Source organism: Notamacropus eugenii, chromosome 4, assembly GCF_028372415.1.
Source record: "Notamacropus eugenii isolate mMacEug1 chromosome 4, mMacEug1.pri_v2, whole genome shotgun sequence".
NCBI lineage: Eukaryota > Metazoa > Chordata > Mammalia > Diprotodontia > Macropodidae > Notamacropus > Notamacropus eugenii.
The window spans coordinates 272,625,947-272,647,324 of NC_092875.1; the positions used below are offsets into that span (position 1 = coordinate 272,625,947).

Genomic DNA, 21,378 nt, shown 5'->3' on the forward strand with positions numbered 1-21,378 from the left:
CTACTTTTCTCCAGTATACCCTTCTCTCTCTTTCTTTTTATCCTGTCCCTCCTCATAAGTGTTTTGCTCCTGACTACCACCTTCCCCAATTCATTGTCCCTTCTATCAGCCTCCCCCTTTTCTTTTTCTTTTCCCCTCTAACTTCTCTGTAGGGTATGATAGATTTCCATATGCAACTGAGTAATATATCATTCCTTCTTTCAACTAGTTCCAATGAGAATAACGTCCTAGCATTGTCTGCCACCCCACCCCCACACACACTTTCCCCTCTACTATAAAAACTCTTTTTCACATTTTTTATATGAGATAATTCACACAATTCTACCTCTCCCTTGTCCCTTCTCCCAGTGCATCCGTCCTTCTCACCCCTTAATATTTTTTTTAGATACCATTGCATAATAGTTTACTCACACCCATGCCCTTTCACTTTGTAGACTCCTTCTAACTGCTCTAATAATGATAAAATTCTTTGGAATTACAAGTATCATCTTCTCATGTAGGAATACAAATAGTTTAACTTTATTGAATCTTTTATGACTTATCTTTCCTGTTTACCTTTTTATGTTTCCCTTCAGTCATATTTAAAAGTCAAGTTTTCTTTTCAGCTCTAGTCTTTTCATCAGAATGTTTAAAAGCCATTTATTTCATTTTTTTCCCCTGAAGGATTGTATTCCATTTTGCTGGGTACATGATGCTTGGTTGTAGTACTAGCTCCTTTGTCTTACAGAATATCGTATTTTAAGTCCTCCAATCCTTTAATGAAGAAGCTGCTAAATCTTGTGTTATCCTGACTGTGGCTTCATTTGAATTGTGTTTTTTTTTTTTCTGGATGCTTGCAATATTTTCTTCTTAACCTGGGAGCCCTGGAATTTGACTGTAATATTTCTGGGATTTTTCATTTTAGGATCTCTTTCAGGAGGTGATTATTGGCAGTCTTTCATTTTCTATTTTAGCCTCTCCTTTTATCATATCAGAGCAGTTTTCTTGATAATTTCTTGTAATATTGTATCTAAGCTTTTTTTTCTTTACAGCTTTCAAGTAGTACAACAGTTATTAAATTATCTCACCTTGATGTGTTTTCCAGGTCATGTATTTTCAAAGACATATTTCACATTTTCTTCTATTTTTTTTATTCTTTGACTTTGTTTCATTGTTTCTTGATTTCTCATAAAGTCATTAGCTTCCACTTGCTCAATTCTAGTTTTTAAGGAATTATATTTTTCAGTGAGCTTTTATATGTCCTTTTTCATGGAGCAATTCTGCTTTTTAAAGAATTCTTCTCTTCAGTGGACTTTTGTGCCTCTTTTACCCTTTGACCTATTCTGTTTTTAAGGTGTTATTTTCTTCAGTATTTTTTGTGTCTTCTTTAACATCACTTGCATTTATTTTCTCAATTTTTCTTTTATCTCTCGTATTTGATTTTAAAATTCCTTTTGGAGCTCATCCAGAATTCTTTTTTTGAGGGGGAGGTGCTGAGGCCAATTCACATTTTTCTTTGAGGCTTTGGATATTAGCTTTGTTGTCTTCTTCTGAGTTTGTGTTTGGATTTTCCCTATCACCATAATAACTTTCCATGGTCAGGTTATTTTTGTGTTGTTTGATTATTTCCGCAGGCTATTTCTTGACTTTTAACTTTATATTAAAGTTGGACTCTACTCCCAAGATGGGGGGTGCACTGTCTCAAGCTTCAGGGTTTTTTTTTTTTGTTCTGATGTTCTCAGACCTAATTCTAGGGGTCTGTAAGTTTTCAGTACTTCCAAGGTGATATGATTGAATGAGAGGTCTGGTCACTCCTCTCCTGGCCTGTGCTCTGATATTTGAATGGCCACATGTACTCTTTTCCATCCTAGAATTATGCCCAAGATCTGTGCTTCTTTTCTTCTGTGTTCTCTAGTGAGAACTCTTTTTACTCTGCAGCTTCAACTGGAAATTGAATATCGGCAATGCCACAGTGTCCTGTACGTTCACAAAGGGTCCCCCATAATCTTCTTCTGACTTATTGCATAAGCCTTTTGCCATCTGTGGGCTGAGAGTTCCAGAAGCTACAGCTGCTGATTCAGTTGCCTTCAAGGTTTGCTGCTGGCTTGCTGGGGTGACCTGAGCTGGACTGTTGGACTGTGTTTTACTCTTACCGCAGTGAGACAGGCTTTTTTTAACCAACCTTCTCATTTGTCTTGAGCTGGAAAAATTGTTTCATCCCATCCTTTTGTTGGTTCTGCCATTCCAGAATTCATTTTGTGGCTTTATTTTAATGTTGTTTGGTGGGGAATTTGGGAGAACTTAGATAAGTCCCTGCCTTTAGTCCGCCATCTTGGGCCCCCATTACTGCCTGCCCTGCCCCCCTGCCCTGCTTTCTTTCTAAAACAGCGATATGTAAGAAATTATTAGTGTTCTAAAAACTGTTTTGCTTTCTGTTTCCATCTGAACTTCTAAGTCTTTTCTTTGCATTTTTTTGGGGGAGAGGGGCTTTGTTTCCCTGTCTTGCTTGAACTGAAACTGCAGCAGTCACTCATTGGACAGATCCAGATCCTAGTGCTGATTGGTATGGAAGCTTTAATATGCTCCATTTTTCTGACTTGGACCAATTTACCTCTCCTGATAGGCACTATGGTAGGCTGCCATTGGGAGAACAATTAGGAGACTCATCATATTAATTCTGGACTTAGTATTGATACCAAGCATTTTTAGTCCTCCTGCAGCTCAGAACTTCAGATTTTAAGTAATATGTAACCCTCAGATTTACTTAGTAGCAGGAATTACAGGCATGGCCCAACATATCTGGTTGTTCTGTGTCTAAAAGAGAGTGCTCTCTCTGTCTCTCTCTTTCTCTCTTTCTCTCTCTCTCTCTGTCTCTCACTTTCTTTCATTCTCACTCTCTCTTACACACACACCCCATCTCTCCTTCCCTCCCTCCCACCCTCACTATTGCTGATCCACTTTTCCTCCTTAAAAATGAAAGAAATAAAAAAATATGTAATTTCAACAAAATGAATCCACACAGTACTTATTTCCAAAATTGCATGTATCTTTATGGACTTTGTATTGATCAACTCTTTTAGAAGCTGAATAATTTGCTTCATCATAGATCCTCTAGGGAGACATAGTCATTTCTTTGTTCAGAATTTTTAAATCTTTCAAAGTTGTTTTTCTTTATGTTGTTCTTGCATAAATTTTTCTGGTTGTGCTCAACTTGTTCTTTGTTAGTTCATTTTACCTATGATCCTTTCAAATCTTCTCTTTTCCCATTTCTCATGGTGCAGTAACATTCTGCTTCATTCGTGTTGGCAGCTTCATGGCACAGTGGATAGAGTGCTGGACCTGGAATCAGAAAGACTCCCCTTTCTGAGTTAAAAATCTGACTTCAGACACTGATCAGCTGTGTGACACTGAGCAAATCACTTAATCCTGTTTGCCTCAGTTTCTTCATCTGTAAAATGAGCTAGAAAAGGAAATGGCAAACCATTCCAGTATCTTTGCCAAGAAAATTCTGAACAGAATCATGAAGAGTTGGACACAGCTGAAAACAATTGAACAACAACAACACACTTATATTCTCCAATTTATGCAGCTATTCCACAATTGTCAAAAAGGCAGCCTAAAACATCTGCCCTCCTAAGATTCTTGATCTTTAAAAACAACAACAACAACAAAACATCTTTTTATCCCCCCTTCACCATTAGTTTGTTCAGCATTTGTTTCTCTTATGACTATTTTTTTGTGGATATTAATCTCTAATTAACCCATTGCCACCCACCCCACCATTCCTGTTCATTTCCCTATTGAATCTGATGTATATCTATGCCAAACCATGTGTGTTCAATTCTCCTTTGTCCATTTCAGATAGGAATGAAGTTCATTTGTTGTCCACCTCCCATTCCTTCCTCCATGTATGCATACTTTTCTTCTCACACTCAATACAACTTATGATTAATGTCAAGTTCTACCTGTCTTACTCTTTATTTTTTCTTTATTCCTTTCTCTTTCTCTTTTTCAAAATCTCAGAACAAAACAAATCCACCTTCAAGACCTCTGTTTTTCTTCTAAAATTCCATCAGTACCTTTGAAGACATTAAAGTTCTACAGGGATATTTGTTTCTTCTCTCTATTAGAATGCTAGCACTACTACATCCTACATCTCTTTCTGTTCATTAGATGAATTTTCTTGCTTTCTCTGGACTCATGTCTATTTGAAGGTTATTACTTAGGTCTGGAATTTTCATCAGGAATTATTTGAAAGTTTTCCATTCTGTTAAAAGGTCCATATTTTCCCTGTATAGAATTATACTCAGATTTACAAGATAAGTTTTTCTTGATTGTAAGTCTAGATCTTTCGCTTTTGGGGATATTTTATTATAAATCTCTCATTCATAGTAGAAACTGCCATGTCTAGTGTGATCCGAGTATCTGAACTGTTTCTTTCAAGATGTTTATAGTATTTTTTTCTTTGACACAACTTATTATTTGGGTTATGATATTCCCTGGGACTTTTCTTTTGGGGTTGCTTTCAGGATATTATCAATCAATTCTTTTCATCTTTACTTTTCCCTCCAGTTTTTATAGATCTGGGGAGTTTTCATTTAAAATATTATGGTTTTTAGGGAGTCCAGTGATTCTCAAACTATCTATTCATGACCCAGTCAGTTGTTCTTGGTACTGAATTTCTTAAATCTTCTATTTTTTCACTCTTTTGATTTGCTAATATTTGTTGCTATTTCATAGTCATTGATTTCAGTTTAATTTTCAGAGAGTTCCAGTGTTTCAGTAATATGTCATGATCTCTTCCAACCTTTTTGTTCCCTTTTCAATTCTTTCCTTGAAACATCATTTTTTCCCTCTTCATTTCTCCTAGATACTCTTGTAATTTTTGTGGAAAAATGAATTTTTTTCCCTTCAAGTCTTGGATTAGAAGTATTACAGAGTTACTCATTCCTTTTGGGGTTTCTATAGATTTCTAATAATTTTTTATATTACTTGGTGTTTTATTTATACTTATCTCCAGCTTTAGTTCATATTTGTGACTTTCTGCCAGAACAATAGTCCATGCTCTTTGGGGTGGATTTTTGGTTGGAGTGGTAGATCCTGTCTACCTTGCTCTGGATCTTCTGAGTCCCCTTCCAACTTTTGAGGTTCAGCCCTCCTGGATCATTGTATTTCAAAGTGTTGAATATTTAGGGTCTTTGTTGCCATCACTGGACAGAATTGGACTTTTCAGAGTCCCTGAACTTATGCTAGGAGTAAAGAACCTGTGGCTTTGCCACACGTGGCCTTGAGGCCATAGGTGGTTCCCCATCCTTGGCCTAAGCTATCCTTGTCTCAGCCCTGTGGAACCACATAGTTTACTATCCAATTCCACTTCCCAGGTCTTCCAAGGTCTTCATCAAAGGGCCTTCTCAAAGGAGCCCTGTGCTATTTCTTCCTCTAGATGCAGTCTTGTAGGATTATGTGTATCTCTGATTCATTTCTGGTTGCACTGTGAAGCTACTCCATGCTAGAGTATGGTATCCTTTTCTTGTTCCTTATGGGCTTCTAGGTAGTTTTCTGGTGAGATTCTGTGGTTCCTAGGATTTATTGGTCATGATTCTGTCTAATATGAACTTCAGTTTTTGGCTAGAGTAAGAATAATATGGCAACTGAGTGGTCTCCCTCCTGTTCATGAAATCATCTTGGCTAGAAGTCTTTATAGATTCATTTGTAAAAGGAAGAAGGGGACAGAAAATTAAGAATGATATTATACTGTAGAACATTAAAAAATAGAGAAAGTGAAAAAAAAAAGGCTGCAGAAAACTGCATGTGATCTAACTCAGGCTCATGGAAGGGACCTCAGCAGTCATCTAGTATAATTTTACCATGAAAGGAATCAGCACCTTGACACATCAGACAAGCGGTCAATCATTCTCTGCTTCAATGCCTCCAACAAGGGGATAAGCTGCTCTCAGGGCTGCCTATTTAACTTTTGGATAGCTCTGTTAGGAAGTTTCTTTTAGATTTTAAACCTCAATTGGCCTATTTAAAAAGGTTCTGCTCTCTAGGATTAAACAGAACAAGTCAAAATTCTTCACTTCTCCAGATTATACATGCTAACTTTCTTTAACCAATCCGTATAAGATATGACATTCAGCTTCTCCAAAATTTTTTCTTAAACCATGGCTACCAGAACAAAACAAAGTATTTCAGTTAAGATCTGTTAGGGAAAATCACTGGAGAATGGTCACCTTCCTATTCCTATAAGTTTTACTTCTCTTAGTGCAGTAGAAGATTTCATTTGCTAACTCATACTGAGCTTGCCTTCCACTGAAAACTCTGAATCTTTTGCAGAATAACTATCTAACCATACTTCATCCATCTGGTACTTGTAAAGTTTTTGTTTGTTTATTTTACTACTGAATCTTCAGCTTTACACTTAGCCCTATAAATTTTGTCCTATTAGATTTAGCTCATTTCCCTGTCTTGTAAAGGTCTTTTTGGATCCTGACTTTATTGTCCAGTGTGTTAACTATTCCTCTTAACTGTGCATCATCTGAAAATTTGGTGAATATGCCACCTAGACTTTTATCCAAGCCTCTGATTAAAAAAGTATTAAACAGTGCAGAGTCAGACACAGATTCCTGGAATACCGCACTGAAGGCCTCCCACCTCATTGTCATTGAACCGTTAACTCTTAGAAGCTGGCCATCCAATTAGTGTTGATTTCATGTAATTATGTTATCACTTTTTCCCATATCTATCTATCTTCTCCATGAGAATAGTCTGAAATATGTTATCAAAAGTTTTGCTAAAATTTAAATAAACTCTATCCACAGCATTTCCCTATTTGTCTAATCTAGGATCTCATTAGAAGAGGAAATGAGGTTAGTCTGGCATGACTGATTTTTGAAAAAGTCATTCAATAAGCATAAACCATGCTCTTCATGATCACTGCTTTTTAGAATGTTCACCAGTCATCTCTTTATGATCCATTTGGGAATTTTTCCAGTATTTGAATCAAGCTCACTAAGCTATAATTTTCACACATCTTTCTCTTCCTTTTTTTGTTAAAAATTGAGATTATTTGTTCTCCTTTAGTTTTGTGGTAACTCCATTTCCCTTTGATCATTCAAGTATCACTGACAGGGGCTCAGCAATCATAGCTGTCAGTTCTTTCAGTACCAGAGAATGGTGATAATACTGGGGGAAAAACAACAGGAAGATGAGTGGTGGAGCAAATATGTTCATCCTTCTCTAACAAGCTTTTTTTCTTTACCTAGTGACAAAAACCCATTATTTCTGAAACAGCATGATGTAGCAGAAAGAGGTACCGTATTTGGTATCAGAGGACCTCAGTTCAATTCTAGATTCTGACACGCTATGTAACCATAGTCTAGGCATATCCTCTCTGGTCTCTTTTCTCATCTGTCAAATGAGGGACTTGAAGGAGGTGCTTTCTTTCTTTCTCCTCTTTTTTTGTTCTTGTCTTTCTAGCTTCTCATCTAATACAATTTAGGTCATTCACAGAAAGCTTCATGTCTCCCCTTTCCCCCACCTCTTATCACTCAGACATCTACCACTCTTTTACTCATGGGAAAGGGAGATTCTTCTCCTTGCCAGGGCAAACCCTTCTACATCCACCTTTGGTCTTTCCTGGCTCCTGGGCTTTGTTTGCTTTTTTTTTGCTATACTGTCTTCCTTGATGATCTCTTACCTTCTATCAGTTTATTATCATCTCTATCCAAATATTTCCAGCTTTATAGATATCCAGTCCTAGTCTCTTTCCTGAGCTCCAGCCTCTCATCAAGACTCCTTTTTGTATATATTTAACTGAATATTTCACAAAGATCTCAAACTCCACATGTAAAAATCTAGAAATCAGTCTATTTCCTTCAAAACTTTCATGTCTTCTAATTTTCACTATTACTGTTGACAATACCATCTTCTTCCCAGTCACTGAGGCCCACAACTTCTCTCATATAACCAATCTATTGTCTTATCCTTTCTACCTTTAAGACGTCTCTTGTTTATATTCCTTTTTCTCCATTCCCAGTCACCACTTTGGTTCAAGCCCTCATCCCTTCATGCCTAGACTGTTGCAGTGGTCTTCTGGTCAAGTAGTCTCCCTGCTTCAAGTCTCTCCACTATAATACATTCTTCTATTCAGGTGCCAAAGGGATTTTCCAGAAGTACGGTTCTGACCATGCCCTCCACTCAATAAATTTCAGTGACTCTTGTTACTTGCAGGGTAAACTATAAAATGCTCTGTTCATATTTCAGACTGTTTGACTTTTCCATTCTTCATACAGTTTACTCCCCTTCACATAATATATGATCCACTAACACTGGCTACCTTGATTTTCCTCACACATGACATTCCATCTCCTAACACTGATTTTTTATTGTCATCTCCTCCTCCTCCCAAGTCCATGCTTAGAATGCTTTTTCTCCTGGTCTCTGCATCTTGGCTTCTTTCAAAATTCAATTCCCAACTAGAAGTCTTTCTTTCTTCTCTGCCCCGTGGCTTCCATGCCTTACTCCCTCCTTCAGTGCCTTCCTTGAGATTACCTCCTTCTATCTTATATCTATATCTTATATCTACACAGTTATTTGTATATTGTCTCCTTCCCACCCTCAGCCCCCATTTTAATATGATCTCCTTGAGTTCAAAGAATGTGCTCTGTGCTTTGGTTGTATCCCCAGTTCTTAGTACAGTTCCTGGAAAAGAGTAAGCATTTAGTAGATTCTTGTTGACTCACTTTTGACTGACTAATCTATGATCCTCTGAATCTCAATTGCCAATGTGCTTCAAGGCAAACTTGAAATACCACTTAAGAAGTTACAGTGAGAAATAGCAACTAGAAAGAACAAATGCCCACCAAAGACATCTATTCTGGAGGCAATTCAATTTTGAAAGCATTGCAGGGAGCTGCTACTTTTACAAGGTATCTCTAGGTGGGGAAAAGAAAGGGAATCAGTCACAAGTGATCTTATTACTCCCTGAATGGTGATTGAGAACACTAATTAAGTATTGGCTTATAGGCCAACTTTCCTACAAAGATAAGGAAATTCCTGTAAAACCTTTATGAGTGTGATCCACAGGTAGATCCAGAGCCATCTTTATGAGATTTGTAAGGGAATCAGTTAAACTTTTTCAAATGATTCAGTAGAGCAGATTTCATCTTCACATTCACATAATTGATTGAATGGTTTAGAAAAAATTAAATACTGTTTTTAAAATGACAACAAAAATTTTTGATTCAACAGGACAAAATATAGTCTTAAGGAATTGTATGTGCTGGAGGTAGCTTGTTCCATCTTGAGTCAATTGTTAAATTTTCAATATATTTACACCTTGGAAATCAGCAAATGTTACAAATCAGGGTTTAGTTTGTTTGGTTGATTTCTAGATTTAAGAGTGTGAGAAAATGTTGATTATTCAGATTAAATTTAAAATGTGTCATGCATAAAGTATATGTGTATGTTATTGTTTCTGATTTACTTCAGTTGTATCTAATTTTTCATGACCCCATTTGGGGTTTTCTTGGCAAATAGGCTAGAGTGATTTGTCATTTCCTTCTCCAGCCCAATTAACAGATGAGAAATTGAGGCAAATGGGGCAAAGTGATTTGCTCAGGGTCACATAGCTATTAAGTGATTGAGGCTGGAATTGAACTCATTAAGATGTCTTCTTGATTCCAAGCTCAGTACCTTATCTGCTGTGCTAATACATATCTATATCTCTCTACATAAAATACATATTTAACTATAATATATAAATTATGTTTTATATAATATATATTTAAACTACTGATATATCACTGATCATATATATGATATATATGTATATATATACAGAGAGAGACAGTTATTAAACATTTATTAGCATACTTCTTATATTATGTAAGGGTTTTACTCCAAGGTTCATAAGATCATAGATTGAGAGTTGAAAGGCACATCATAGGCCATCTTGTTCATAGCCCCCCATTATCCCTTTCCCCTTTCCCTTCTCCTGCCTCATACCTCATTTTACAGATAAGGAAAGTGATCCACAGGGAGGTTAAGTGACTTGTCCAATGTAACATGGGTAGTGAGGTAGAAAATGAAGCTAGGTTTTCTGCATTGAGAGCTAATGCGTTTCCCAATAGGCTGCCTCTCCAGAAGTCTTTCATGCTTTTGTGGAGTTCATATGGAATGCAAATGATAAATATAACTACAGAAAAACCAATCCTTTGGTCAACAACTGTCTTATTAAAGTCAAACACCTAATAGAGAAATGTATGACCTTCAGAGGTGTTTGTGCCTTTCTACCTCATGGATGTCCTGTACATGGTCCACAAAAAGGGATTCCCTAAAGATGGTGAGGGATGTTCCTGTTTGTGGACAATGTTGAGCTGATTACGTCAAGGCCCAGGACATTACAGGACCTCCTCAGTGAGGTCCATGATTACTTTAAAAGATTTAAAATATTTCTTTGGCATGTACTTGGTGTGTTTCAGCTTCTTTTTTCCTGATTTTGTCTTATGTTTCATTTCAGCTTCCTTATATAGCACATTGGCAAATGAAGTTCATAGGATTCTAGATTTATAGATGAGGAAGACATTCAGAATCTTCTAGTTCATGATTCTCCAGCATTCCGAACAACCTATAAGGAAAAATTCAGTTTTTGATAAAAACCAATTGTCAAAACATTTAGTTGATCAGTTAGTCCACTTAAGTATTATTTCAGCAGATAGACAGACAGTTAGATATTGAGTTAGTTCCAGAATTGAATAGGAGTAAGAGAGTTGATTAGATTGAATTTAAGCAATTGAGCAGTGTGTTTAATGATTCTGACTTGTTCCTGGGTGAAAAAAGTGCCATATCTTTAGCATCACTTTTCTTTCAATATTTTGTCAATATTATGATGCCACAGCCTCTAAGGAACCAATGTTGGAGAGTGATCTGAAAGGCAATGAAAAGATACATTGTTTGGGAGGGGGGAAGGGAGACACACATAGGTTGCAGAATATTTCCTCTACTGAAGAAGTATCACGATTGGAATTTATGATAACTAATATGATTAGAGTTTGCAGAAAGTTACATGAGTAGAGTTTGTGGTAAGTATCGAGATTGGAATTTGTAGTAAGTAGCATGAATAGAGTATGTAGTAAGGAACCTGAGTAGAGTTAGTAGTCAATGTCATGATTGGAGTTTTTAGTAAGTAACATGATTATAATCTCTTCCCATTGACTAAATACTTAGATGTTGATTTCAGATGTATCATATTCCTTCACATCACAATTCAGAAAGAAGAGACTGAAAGATATTCCTTAGTGTGTTGACTCCCAACACATTTTATTTACATCTACAAGTAGTTATAATGAAAGGCATTTGCCTCAGATTTTGATATTTTTGACAGCCTTAAATCAAGAATGATGTGGATCATTTATTTACTTTTAAATGAAGTAAGTCAGTCAATAAGCACTTATTAAGCTCTCATTATGTGCCAGGCACTTTGCTAAGCACTGGGGACACAAAGAAGGCAGAAGGCAATTCCTACTGTCAAGGATCTCATAGTCTAATCGGAGAGACAAAATGCAAACAAGTATGCGTATGCAAACTATGTATGGAAAAAATCAACAGAGAGAAGGCACTATAAAAGGCTTCTTGCAGAATGTGTGACTTTAGCTGGGGCTTAAAAGAATCTTAAAAGAATCTGGGGAAGCCAAGGGGTGGAGATGAGGAGGGAGAGCATTCCAGGCAAGGGCAGAAGGGGCCAGTGAAAACGTCTGGAGTAACTTTATCCAAAAACTAGTACAATTGGGTTTTTACACTTTTACTGATTCAGATCATGATATATAAGGACATCATTGTTTTTTATATTTATGTGAATTCATTACATAAAAATAGAATGCAATAGAAGAAATTATAATTATGCTTAGCACATTTTTAGTAACCCTTCTCTGTTTTTCAAATATATCTTCCATCATTAATTCATTAGTCCACACAATTAGCAAATCATTCAGAACAACACTCTTCTGAGATGTCTTGCCCTGATTTCACAGATGAGGGTGTGGGGAGAGTGACACTAAGTAATTTGCCCAAGGTCAACAAAAGAGTTCATGTCAGGATCAGAATGAGAAATCAAAATCCCTCCTTCTTAGATTTTTGCGTATTCTAGTTTGCTCCCCCCCCCATGAGTATCATCAATATGGTTTCATTTTATGAAGATCTTTAATTCTCAGCCATTAAGAACCATTTTATTAGAAAGATAAAAATAAATTAGAGTTTAATTAAGCATCACCCTTGCAGTGAGAAGTAGTGTTTAGTTTATGTACAAGTCTTTCACCTTTGGAAAGAATGGCTCATTTAATTTAAGTTCATTTATATACAGTCTGAAATTCTCACCCGTTTTGGACTACCATTTAAATTTTTTTTTTTTTGTATAAGAACTGATATTTAAGGTTGTGCATATTCTGGATAAATAATCTCACATTTGTTTACCTTTGGCTTTGCATACATGTATGCAGTGGAAACCTTAGGCAATTGTAAGTTTAATTTTAAATAAAAATGAATGTTTGAGTGAGGCTTAAATTTTCAGATAATTTTAACAGCTCTCTAGTTCACTTTATACAAGCAGATACTGGCAACCTATATGAAAAGGATCTGAAACAGACTATATTGATAATTGAGGGTAAGAAATGATTTATTTCTGGAGACTGTTGAAGTTCTGTGTAGAATTTTGGAAGACTTCTATAGTTGGAGGGCTGGTAGGTCTATAAATTGGGTTTCCTAAATCTACTCCTCAACCTTTGACTTGCTTTTATTAAAAAAAAGAAAAAGAAAAAAAAAAGATTGTAGTCATTGCTCTTTGTTGCTAAGAAAAATGAATCTTGTAACAATTTGTCAGTTCTGAATAATGGCCAAATCTAGTTGGAAGGGAGCATTGATGTGTAAAATTGAAACCAGTTGTTAATCCTCAAGTTATTTCAATTTGTGTTTGGAAAATAGTGTGTGTTGTTTGGATTTTTTTTTATACTTTATTCTTATTAAAATTCATTTGCATGCCCTGATATTGTCAGAGAAGTGGCTGAGGAACATACTCAGTTACAGTGGAAAGTAACTTTTGAATTAAAAATTTTCCATGGATAATCTATATAATTTGTAATCTAGACTTAATGGTTACCTCAAGCAATGAAGAATGTTTAATCTGAGAATTCGACAGCAACTGATAGTGTGAAAAACAAACTCGTAATATATGTTTTTGAAAGAAAAAGGTTTTCATAAAAGTGAACTGTTTGTTTTTAAGTATAGCAAATGTATGATTTTTTTGCATGCCTCTATTTGTTACAAGGAATATGTTTTTTTTTAAATTTAGAGGGGGAATTTGGTGGAACTGAGGCAGTTAGTGATAAGGTTACCAAAAGGAAGAAACAGAACAGAAAATATTGTTATTGAAGCATTTTTTAAATACATAGAAGAGAAATGAAGGAAATTCAGAAGAAAACAAATAGCCAGTACAGTTTTGAAAATAATGTGTTGATATACATGTAAATGTGAAGATCTATTACTATAAAAATAAAAAAGTGAATGTTGCAAAATTCTAAAGAACAAGAATGACTACAAAGAAGAGATGTGAGAAGATACCCCCTACCCCATTATTTTGCAAAGAGGGGAGGAGGCATATGTGAGTGTGGAACACTAAATATATTTTCATATTTTTTTTGATACATTTATTGGATTTGCTGATTTTTTCCGCTTCTTTTTTTGTTTTAACAAATTTTATTTGTTAAATGGAATGGCTTTGAGAGCAGGGATAATGGGAAAGATTTTGGTTATGTAAAAATGAAAGATATCAATAAAATTTATTTAAAATGAAAATGTTTCTATATAATATTTTTATTTTTAAAAATCAAACTATACATAGTATAGATTTAGGTTTTCACATGGAAAACCTCCTCTCTGTTCTCCTCAACATATGGAAATATTCTTTATTTTCTGCTATGCCTTAAAGTCAGCCTAAAAAAATTCAAAAGTGCTTTATAAAGAAAAAAATATCAACAGCTAAAATGTTTTTTAAAGGTCTCTGGGATGTTATTATCAACAGAGGAAATATATGCATTTTCCAAAATCATCAGACAAGAAATCTTTCTCTTGGCCTTGATAACGTCTCTGGAATGGCCGTTGGAATGGTATGTTGTATTTTTTATTGCCACAGGATACTAATACTTCTCATCCTTTAAAAACAAAGCAAAAATAATTGTTTTCATTACATTATTGTGTTAAACTTTCTGATTTAATTTTTTGTTCATCTGTGTATTTCTCACCTTAGCGACTGCCATTGCTTCCTGGCTAAGTCAGAAGGTTTTAAATGGAAAATGAATGATTTATTTAACAAGTGTCATTTAAGAATAATTAATTGAAATAAATTATGAATAAAATGGATATAGATGTGGAAGGAACTTCAGAAACTTTTTAATTTAACCCTTTTCATTTTGCAGATTAGGAAACTGAGGACTAGGAAGTTTAAATGACTTTTCCACAGTTACACAGGGAGTGTCAGGGACAAGATTTTAACTCATGTCTTTGGACTTCAGAGCCAATGCTCTTTCTACTGTACAAAGCTTTATAGAATATTATAGAATTATATAGACATTATAGAATGCTTAACAATATAAGTTTCATGTGTATCTATACAACCTAAAGGTAGAAATATTGGCTAAGTGACTTTTTAAAATCATTATAGGTGCTATAATTCAGCATAATAAGGGGGATTCCTTCTAAGGAGTGTTATGTATATTACTCAGTCAAATTTTAGAAGTAGCTTATGATATGCCACATTATACTTGCCTTGCATGCATGGTTCTCAGCTGGGCTGAAGAAGGATATGTTTGAAGATGGTGCCGTTTCATGGACAACTATATTACTATGGGACAATAAAAGTATAAAAAAATAATCAAACCCTTTATGGGCTTAGATTTGGGTTGCATGCTACACCATGTAGATTTTAGTTCTTTAATTTGTTTCATCTTACTGATTCAAGGTTTTCTATTCTAGGCCAGTGGTGGAGCTCCATGTGAGCTTAGAGTGATCTCTCTGCCCAATCGTTGTGCCATTCTGGAATCAGTCATGGTCCCTGGCCACATTGTTGCTTTTAATCGTCAAGGCAAAGTAGCTGATGAATCAACAGACAGTTATACAGGGCTCTCGAAAGAATTTGTGATATATGTTAAGGTAAGATGGAGGAAAGTGACCTGAAGAAATGGAAACAATGGTTTACCTTCCTCATTTGAAGAAAACCTTTAGTAATTAAAATCATTTTGTAGAAATCAGAAAGTTTCCCACTAGGTGGCGCTCATGTCTCCTGCCATAATATTTTGCATAAACTTCTAGGATTTAGGGATATGTGCTACCCAATGTATGTGTTCCCAGAGAATTCTGCTCTTTTTCTTCCATTGGCTGAGGACAACAGGGCTAAGAGGTTAGCACATAATTAAATTGTGATCAGAGTAATGTCTCATATAGTAGAAGTAAAAAGTTAGAATTGTGACTGAATGGGGGACGTTATGGGGAGAGGGGAGAAGGTAAATTTGAAAGCTTGTAAGATTTGTAGATTCCATGTTTTTAACTGAATCATAGTCTTTAAAGTTTTTCATGTTGTATAAGCTTTGTGAATAACAAATTTAAGGTTCATACTTTTCCCTTTCTAAGTCTTTTTGAACTGAAGCATAAAAATATCATAAAAATATGTTCAAGACCTATACATTTGTCAAGACAAAAATACCCTGAAAATTGACAAGTGTTTAAATATATGGCTATGAAATATGATTGCAGTACGTTAAAATGTTATTTTAGGGATGTGGATGTGGTGTCATAGAAAGAGTTTGGATTTAGATTCAGGAAACTTGGATTCTAGTTCTACTACTAACTACTTTCAGTAACTAACTGCTTTCTGGAACTTGGTTCAGTGGCAAATGCACAGAACTTTGGGATGCAGGATGTGGATCTGAATCCTGACTCTGTCATATATTACCTGTATGACTCCATGTCTTTCAGCCTCACTTTCTTCATTTGTAAAATGAGATTTCATTGAATGACATATAGTTTCAGTTCTTAGCACAATGCTTCTAGCACTTAGCTAGTTCAGTTCCTGGCTCACGATGTGGGCTTGATAATTGCTAGTTGATTAACTGATTGAAATCCCTACAAATCATTTAGCCATTCTAAACCTAGTTTCTCCATGTGTAGAATGAGGGAACTAAACTTAATGTTCTCTGTGGTCTCATTCAACTCTAAAATCCTATGATTCTTTGGATTGGTAGTGGATAAATCAGTACAAATAGTTATAGGCAGGAGAACATTTGTTTTGGAACCAAATTTGCCTTCTTTCCCTCAAAAACTACCAAAAATCTCAAGAAAGTTTCCTTGATTTGTATTGTGGGGATTTTCTAGATTCCCAATTGACTGTCAGTTAAGTATGATATTTCTGGAGTTTTCATTTTGGTATCTCTTTCAGGTTGTAATTGGTGATTCTTTCAATTTCGATTTTGCTCTTTGGTTTTATGATATCAGGGCAACTTTCCTTGATAATTACTTGAAAGATGCTATTCAGGTCTTTTTTTTTAAATCATTGCTTTCAGGTAGTTCAGTAATTTTAAAATTATCTCTTCTTTATCTATTTTTCACGTCAGTTGTTTTTCCAATGAGAAATTTCACATTTTCTTCTTCTTTTTTTTTGACGTTGTTTTATGGTAACTTGATGTCTCATGGATTCATTAGCTTCCACTTGCTGAATTCTAATTTTTAAGGTATTATTTTTGTTAGTGAGCTTTTGTACCTCCTTTTCCATTTGGTTAATTCTATTTTTTAGGGAGTTATGTTCTTTGGTGAATTTTTGTATATCTTTTCTCATTTTTTGCTTCTTTCACCCAAAGCTCTTGACTTCTTTTTCATGATTCTTTTGCATTACTATATTTCTTTTCCCAATTTTTCATCTACTTCTCTAATTTTATTTTGAAAATTCTTTTTTAAAGCTTTCCCAGGTATTCTTTTTGGGCCCGAGATCAAATTAAATTTTTCTTTGAGGCTTCACATATAGCCATTTTGATGCTGTTGTCTTCTTCTGTTTGTGCCTTTAACCTCCCTATCACCATAGTAAATTTCTACACTAAAGTTCTTTTTCTTTCTTTTTTGATTTGTTATTTGCTCATGTTTTCTGCCCATTTTGCAGTGTGGTGTTTTTATCTGAGAGTTGGACTCAAATCTTGCATTGTCCCACATTTCTTATGCCAGGTCTCGGGGCCTTACTGCTGGCTTTACAGGACAGGGTGAGGGCTCTTTAATGGCTTGTACTGGAGGGAGGTGGGGCCTCCATATGGGCCTCCCCTGTGTGTAAGTTTTTGCTTCTGGCCTACCCCAGGGTTAGGATATTGCTGCTGAGTTGCTATGGAGGCAGGGCTTCTCTGCTGGTTAGACATGGAGGAGGTTCTCACTGCTATCCAGTCCTGGGGGATGGGATCTTGCTGCTGACTAGCACTGGGAGGACCTCTCTACTGGTTGGCAAAGGGAGTGAGGCCTTGCTGGTGGCCTGTGCTGGGAGTGGAGCCTCCATGGTGGATTGCCCTGGGGCTCAGATCCTCTATGCCCATCCCTTATTGTGCAGCCTGCCTCTCCCAACACAGTGAGACAGATTTTTCTTACTGTGCTGCTAAGTGACTTCCCTGCTTCTAAATCACTTTTTAGGCAGTTTTCCAGTTCTTTGGAGGGGAATTTGGGAAGGCTTCAGGAAATTTTGTCCTCACTCTGACATCTTGGCATTGGAAGCCTTCTGTAGTTCCTTAATGAAGAGAACAACGTATTTGGTTAAAGACAATTGATTTGGGAACTGAGAGCTCAAGCTCATTTTCCCAAGTTTCAAATGCTAGAAGATTTCATCCTCTCTTCTGGTTCAGTGACAGAATCATATGGCTGTTGCATATCAGTGTATTTCCTTTCAGGTAGGTATAAATATTGGTAAAAAGGATCCCGGTGACTGGTGAGAAAATTTATTAGATATGATTGAATAAAAAGGGTCACTCTTGCTCTGATTGGGCACATATGGTTTGTGGTTCCATAACCAATCTTTTTGTTTATGTGTCTACAATTGCCTCCTAGTCAGCTAATGAAATTGTAGATTTAGATCTGGGTGAGATCTTAGAGATCTAGTCTAGCACCCTCATTTTTTTCACCTAAAGATGTTTTATATTTGCAATAACCATTGATTAATTAATTTTTCTCCATTTTTGGTTTTAGTGATGAATTTTGTACATTACATTTTTCCCACATATAACCCTTTCTCCTCCCTTACCATAGTGAGCTGGTTTCTTTTGGTACCAATGATAAAAAAAAGAGAAAAATATAACTTAGCAAAATGAAAATTCTCACCATGTCTGACAACATACGCAGCATTCCATATCTGTGGTCTCCCAGCTCCCAAGTTTGAAAGGATAGGAGTATATTTTCTCAACTTTTCTCTGGGGCCAATGTTGGCCATTATCATGATATAGCATCCAGTTTTGTTTTATTATTCTTTCCATTTCCATTGCTATAGTCTTTGTATTGAATTTTTTTTCCTCCTGGTTCTGCTTATTTTACTTTGCATCAGCTCATATAAATCTTCCCACATTTTTCTGAATATTTCATAAGCTCCTCATTTTACTTCTCATTTTAGAGGAGAAAACTGAAGTCCAAAGAGTCTGTGATTAACATGTAGGAAGTTAATAGTAGAGCTGGGAGATAAGCCTAGGTCAGCTGATTGATTGATTTTGCCACTCTTGTTGTCATATCATTCTGTTCTTCCTTATCATTCTGCTCAGATCAGGAATATTTACCAGAGAATAGGTATCTTAGACTGCAAAAGGAAGAATGAGGCTATAACTTAAATACTTAAACCTTCTATCAATTTCTTTAAAGGGTGTGTTCCACAACAGTGCAGTAATTCTGCTCAACACCAGCTTATGCCAGGCACTGACCCTCCAGTCTGATGGGAGCTGCACTGGTGCAGGAAATCAGTCTGAAGAATCTCACTGGAAAGTGCATACAATCAGCTCTGCGGTTTGCATGTTTGAAAGTGTGAAAAATCCAAGAATGTTTCTTAGGATCAAGAATGGCCAATGTGATGGAAGAGTAAGCATCTGCTCTCATTTTTTCCCAGCAAATGTTTAAGTATTTTGCCAATAATATTTTCTTTATTTCTTTTTAAAATTATGAGTATCCTGGAGGATGGCATGCAAATTTTGTGTATCAGTGGCACTTTCTGACTAGCCAGCTATTTATAGGATTGTCAATAATTATGATTGACTTTAAAAATAGGTATAGTAAGTAACCATCTATCTGACTGCAGGGGCATGTTTGGTGACAAAGAAGTCACCTTATTTGAAGGACATCCTTGTCACCAAATTGGCCCCTGTATACACTTGAAATGTTACCATTAGATTTTTTTTCCCTTTGAGTTTTAATAGATTTCGTTTCATTTGCAAATGTCCACAAAACCCCTACTCCTATGTCCTATTGTGGTGTGTGGTAACCCTCTTTTAGTTCTTGCAGATTATATCTCATAGGCAAAAACTTCTGTTCTTGTTCTGCCTTGTTGGAAAAAAAAAATTGAGTATGTTCCTGGTGATAGACTGTATTTATTGAGGACCAACTTAGCTAAAGAGGTTGGACACTAGGTAGGGATGATTCAGTATTTCATGAGTTGCTATGGTGAGCAAAAAATGCAAAATGGTGCTTCTTCCTATGTGGTCTTTTTCCATATCCATAACAAGAGTGGCAGAAATTAGAAAGGCTAGAGCAGAGGAGAGAATCAAGATCAATATTGATAATTAATGTGTTAAAATATTAATGCCTAAGGAAGGAATGAATACCATAAATTTTTATTGGATTATTATTCTATAAAATCACATTTCATCTATGATCTCACTGAGGTAGGTATTTTCCCCAAGATGCAGACTGCAGCCCATCTGTGCCTTCTCATTTTGCACGAGTCTTATCCACATTCTACAGTAAGTGCTCCAAGAGCAAGAGCTCCCAATATATTGGGTTTCTTTATTTCGGGAATACCAGTAGAACACTTGGACTGCCCGTCAGTTATCTCTTGTTTTCACTATGTGACTAGCCAACCTCCTTGTCTGGTCAGACAGCTCCTTCACTATATCCTTTACGTTGCTTCTTCTGTATAATTCTTCACTGACAACACATTAAATCTACCCTCATTAAATATGTGCCTCTCCATTGCCCTTTGGGTTTTAGCTACAACTTTAATTATTTGGATACTGTTGTATTTCATGACTCACACCTATCACTGGAAGAAAATTGATGTTATAAAGTAATGGACTTTTGTTTCAGGGAGAAGCTCAACTTCATTAAAAATGTTATGCAATTTTCTGAATTCATTGCAGGTCACTTTCCTTCTGTTCAGTCTTGGTCTAGTTCACTTTCCAAGCTAATGAATATCTGCCCAAGATATAGCTCATGTGGTCTTTACAATAACTCTTTGAGATCAGTACTATAGGTATTATTATTCCCATTTTACAGGTGAGGAAGCTGGGTCTCAGAGAAATTACATGATCAGGCAGCTAGTAAGTGTCTGAGGTGTATTTGAACCTTGGTCTCTACTGATTTCAAGTCTGGTGCCTTTTCCTATATCATGCTATCTCTCTATCTTCAAATTCAAGGAGGATTATGAATGGTAGATGAGGCATAACATAGGTACCTAGGAGAAATCAATGACCTGGCCAGGGAAAAAGGATGCTGAAATGAGAAGTGAGAAAATACCAAAGACAAATTATGTCTACTTCGCGTTTTTTCCCCAGGGCCAAATATGTTGGTAGATGTTCAAGAAGAGTTGTGTGAAATGGAGCTGAGCTTTAGACTGGGGCAAGTAAGAGGGTAACTTACTGTCACTCTCCTCTACTGGGTCCTACACCACTCATAGTCCCACTCATTTCCCCTCTCTTTCCATTTTTGGATTTCTAGTGCTATATGGCTGCAAATCTTGGAATAAGATTATTTCTGAAGAATCAAAGTTATGGGTAGATGACTGAAAGGGTGATGGAGAGATGCATGAAGGGTACAAGTACATTTTAGAAGCAGCATAAGAGGTCTCGTTGAAAAAGATATTGTTGGCATAGGAGAGATATCAATCATGTGAAAAGAAGGAAAGACAGGCAAACAGTCCAAGTGTGCTACTGTTACCCACAGAATATAAACATAACTCAGAAGAAGGGCACCATCACCCAAGGTGGATCTTCCGTTGGGAATGTGTGAAAGAATGTGGACAAGAATTGCAGAAGATGAAGAGGCATGGATTGGCTCTGAGTTGGGCTAATGGAAGGAATCCCTATATTATTGTTATCCTAGACCCTTGTTTTATATACATATAAAAGAGTAAGA

At 36.0% G+C, this 21,378-nt stretch overlaps 1 protein-coding gene across 5 annotated transcripts in view; it reads left to right on the forward strand.

Moving 5' to 3' along the window:
• The window catches only part of LOC140501243 (lipoxygenase homology domain-containing protein 1-like), a 680,545-nt gene that overhangs the window by 142,880 nt on the left and 516,287 nt on the right, over positions 1–21,378 (forward strand). For all 5 annotated transcript variants that reach the window (XM_072604606.1, XM_072604605.1, XM_072604607.1 and 2 more), the window contains 3 exons: positions 14,029–14,138; positions 15,004–15,180; positions 18,898–19,110. In XM_072604606.1, coding sequence (XP_072460707.1) covers positions 14,029–14,138; positions 15,004–15,180; positions 18,898–19,110 — 500 coding nt within the window. The remainder of the gene's footprint in view (positions 1–14,028; positions 14,139–15,003; positions 15,181–18,897; positions 19,111–21,378) is intronic.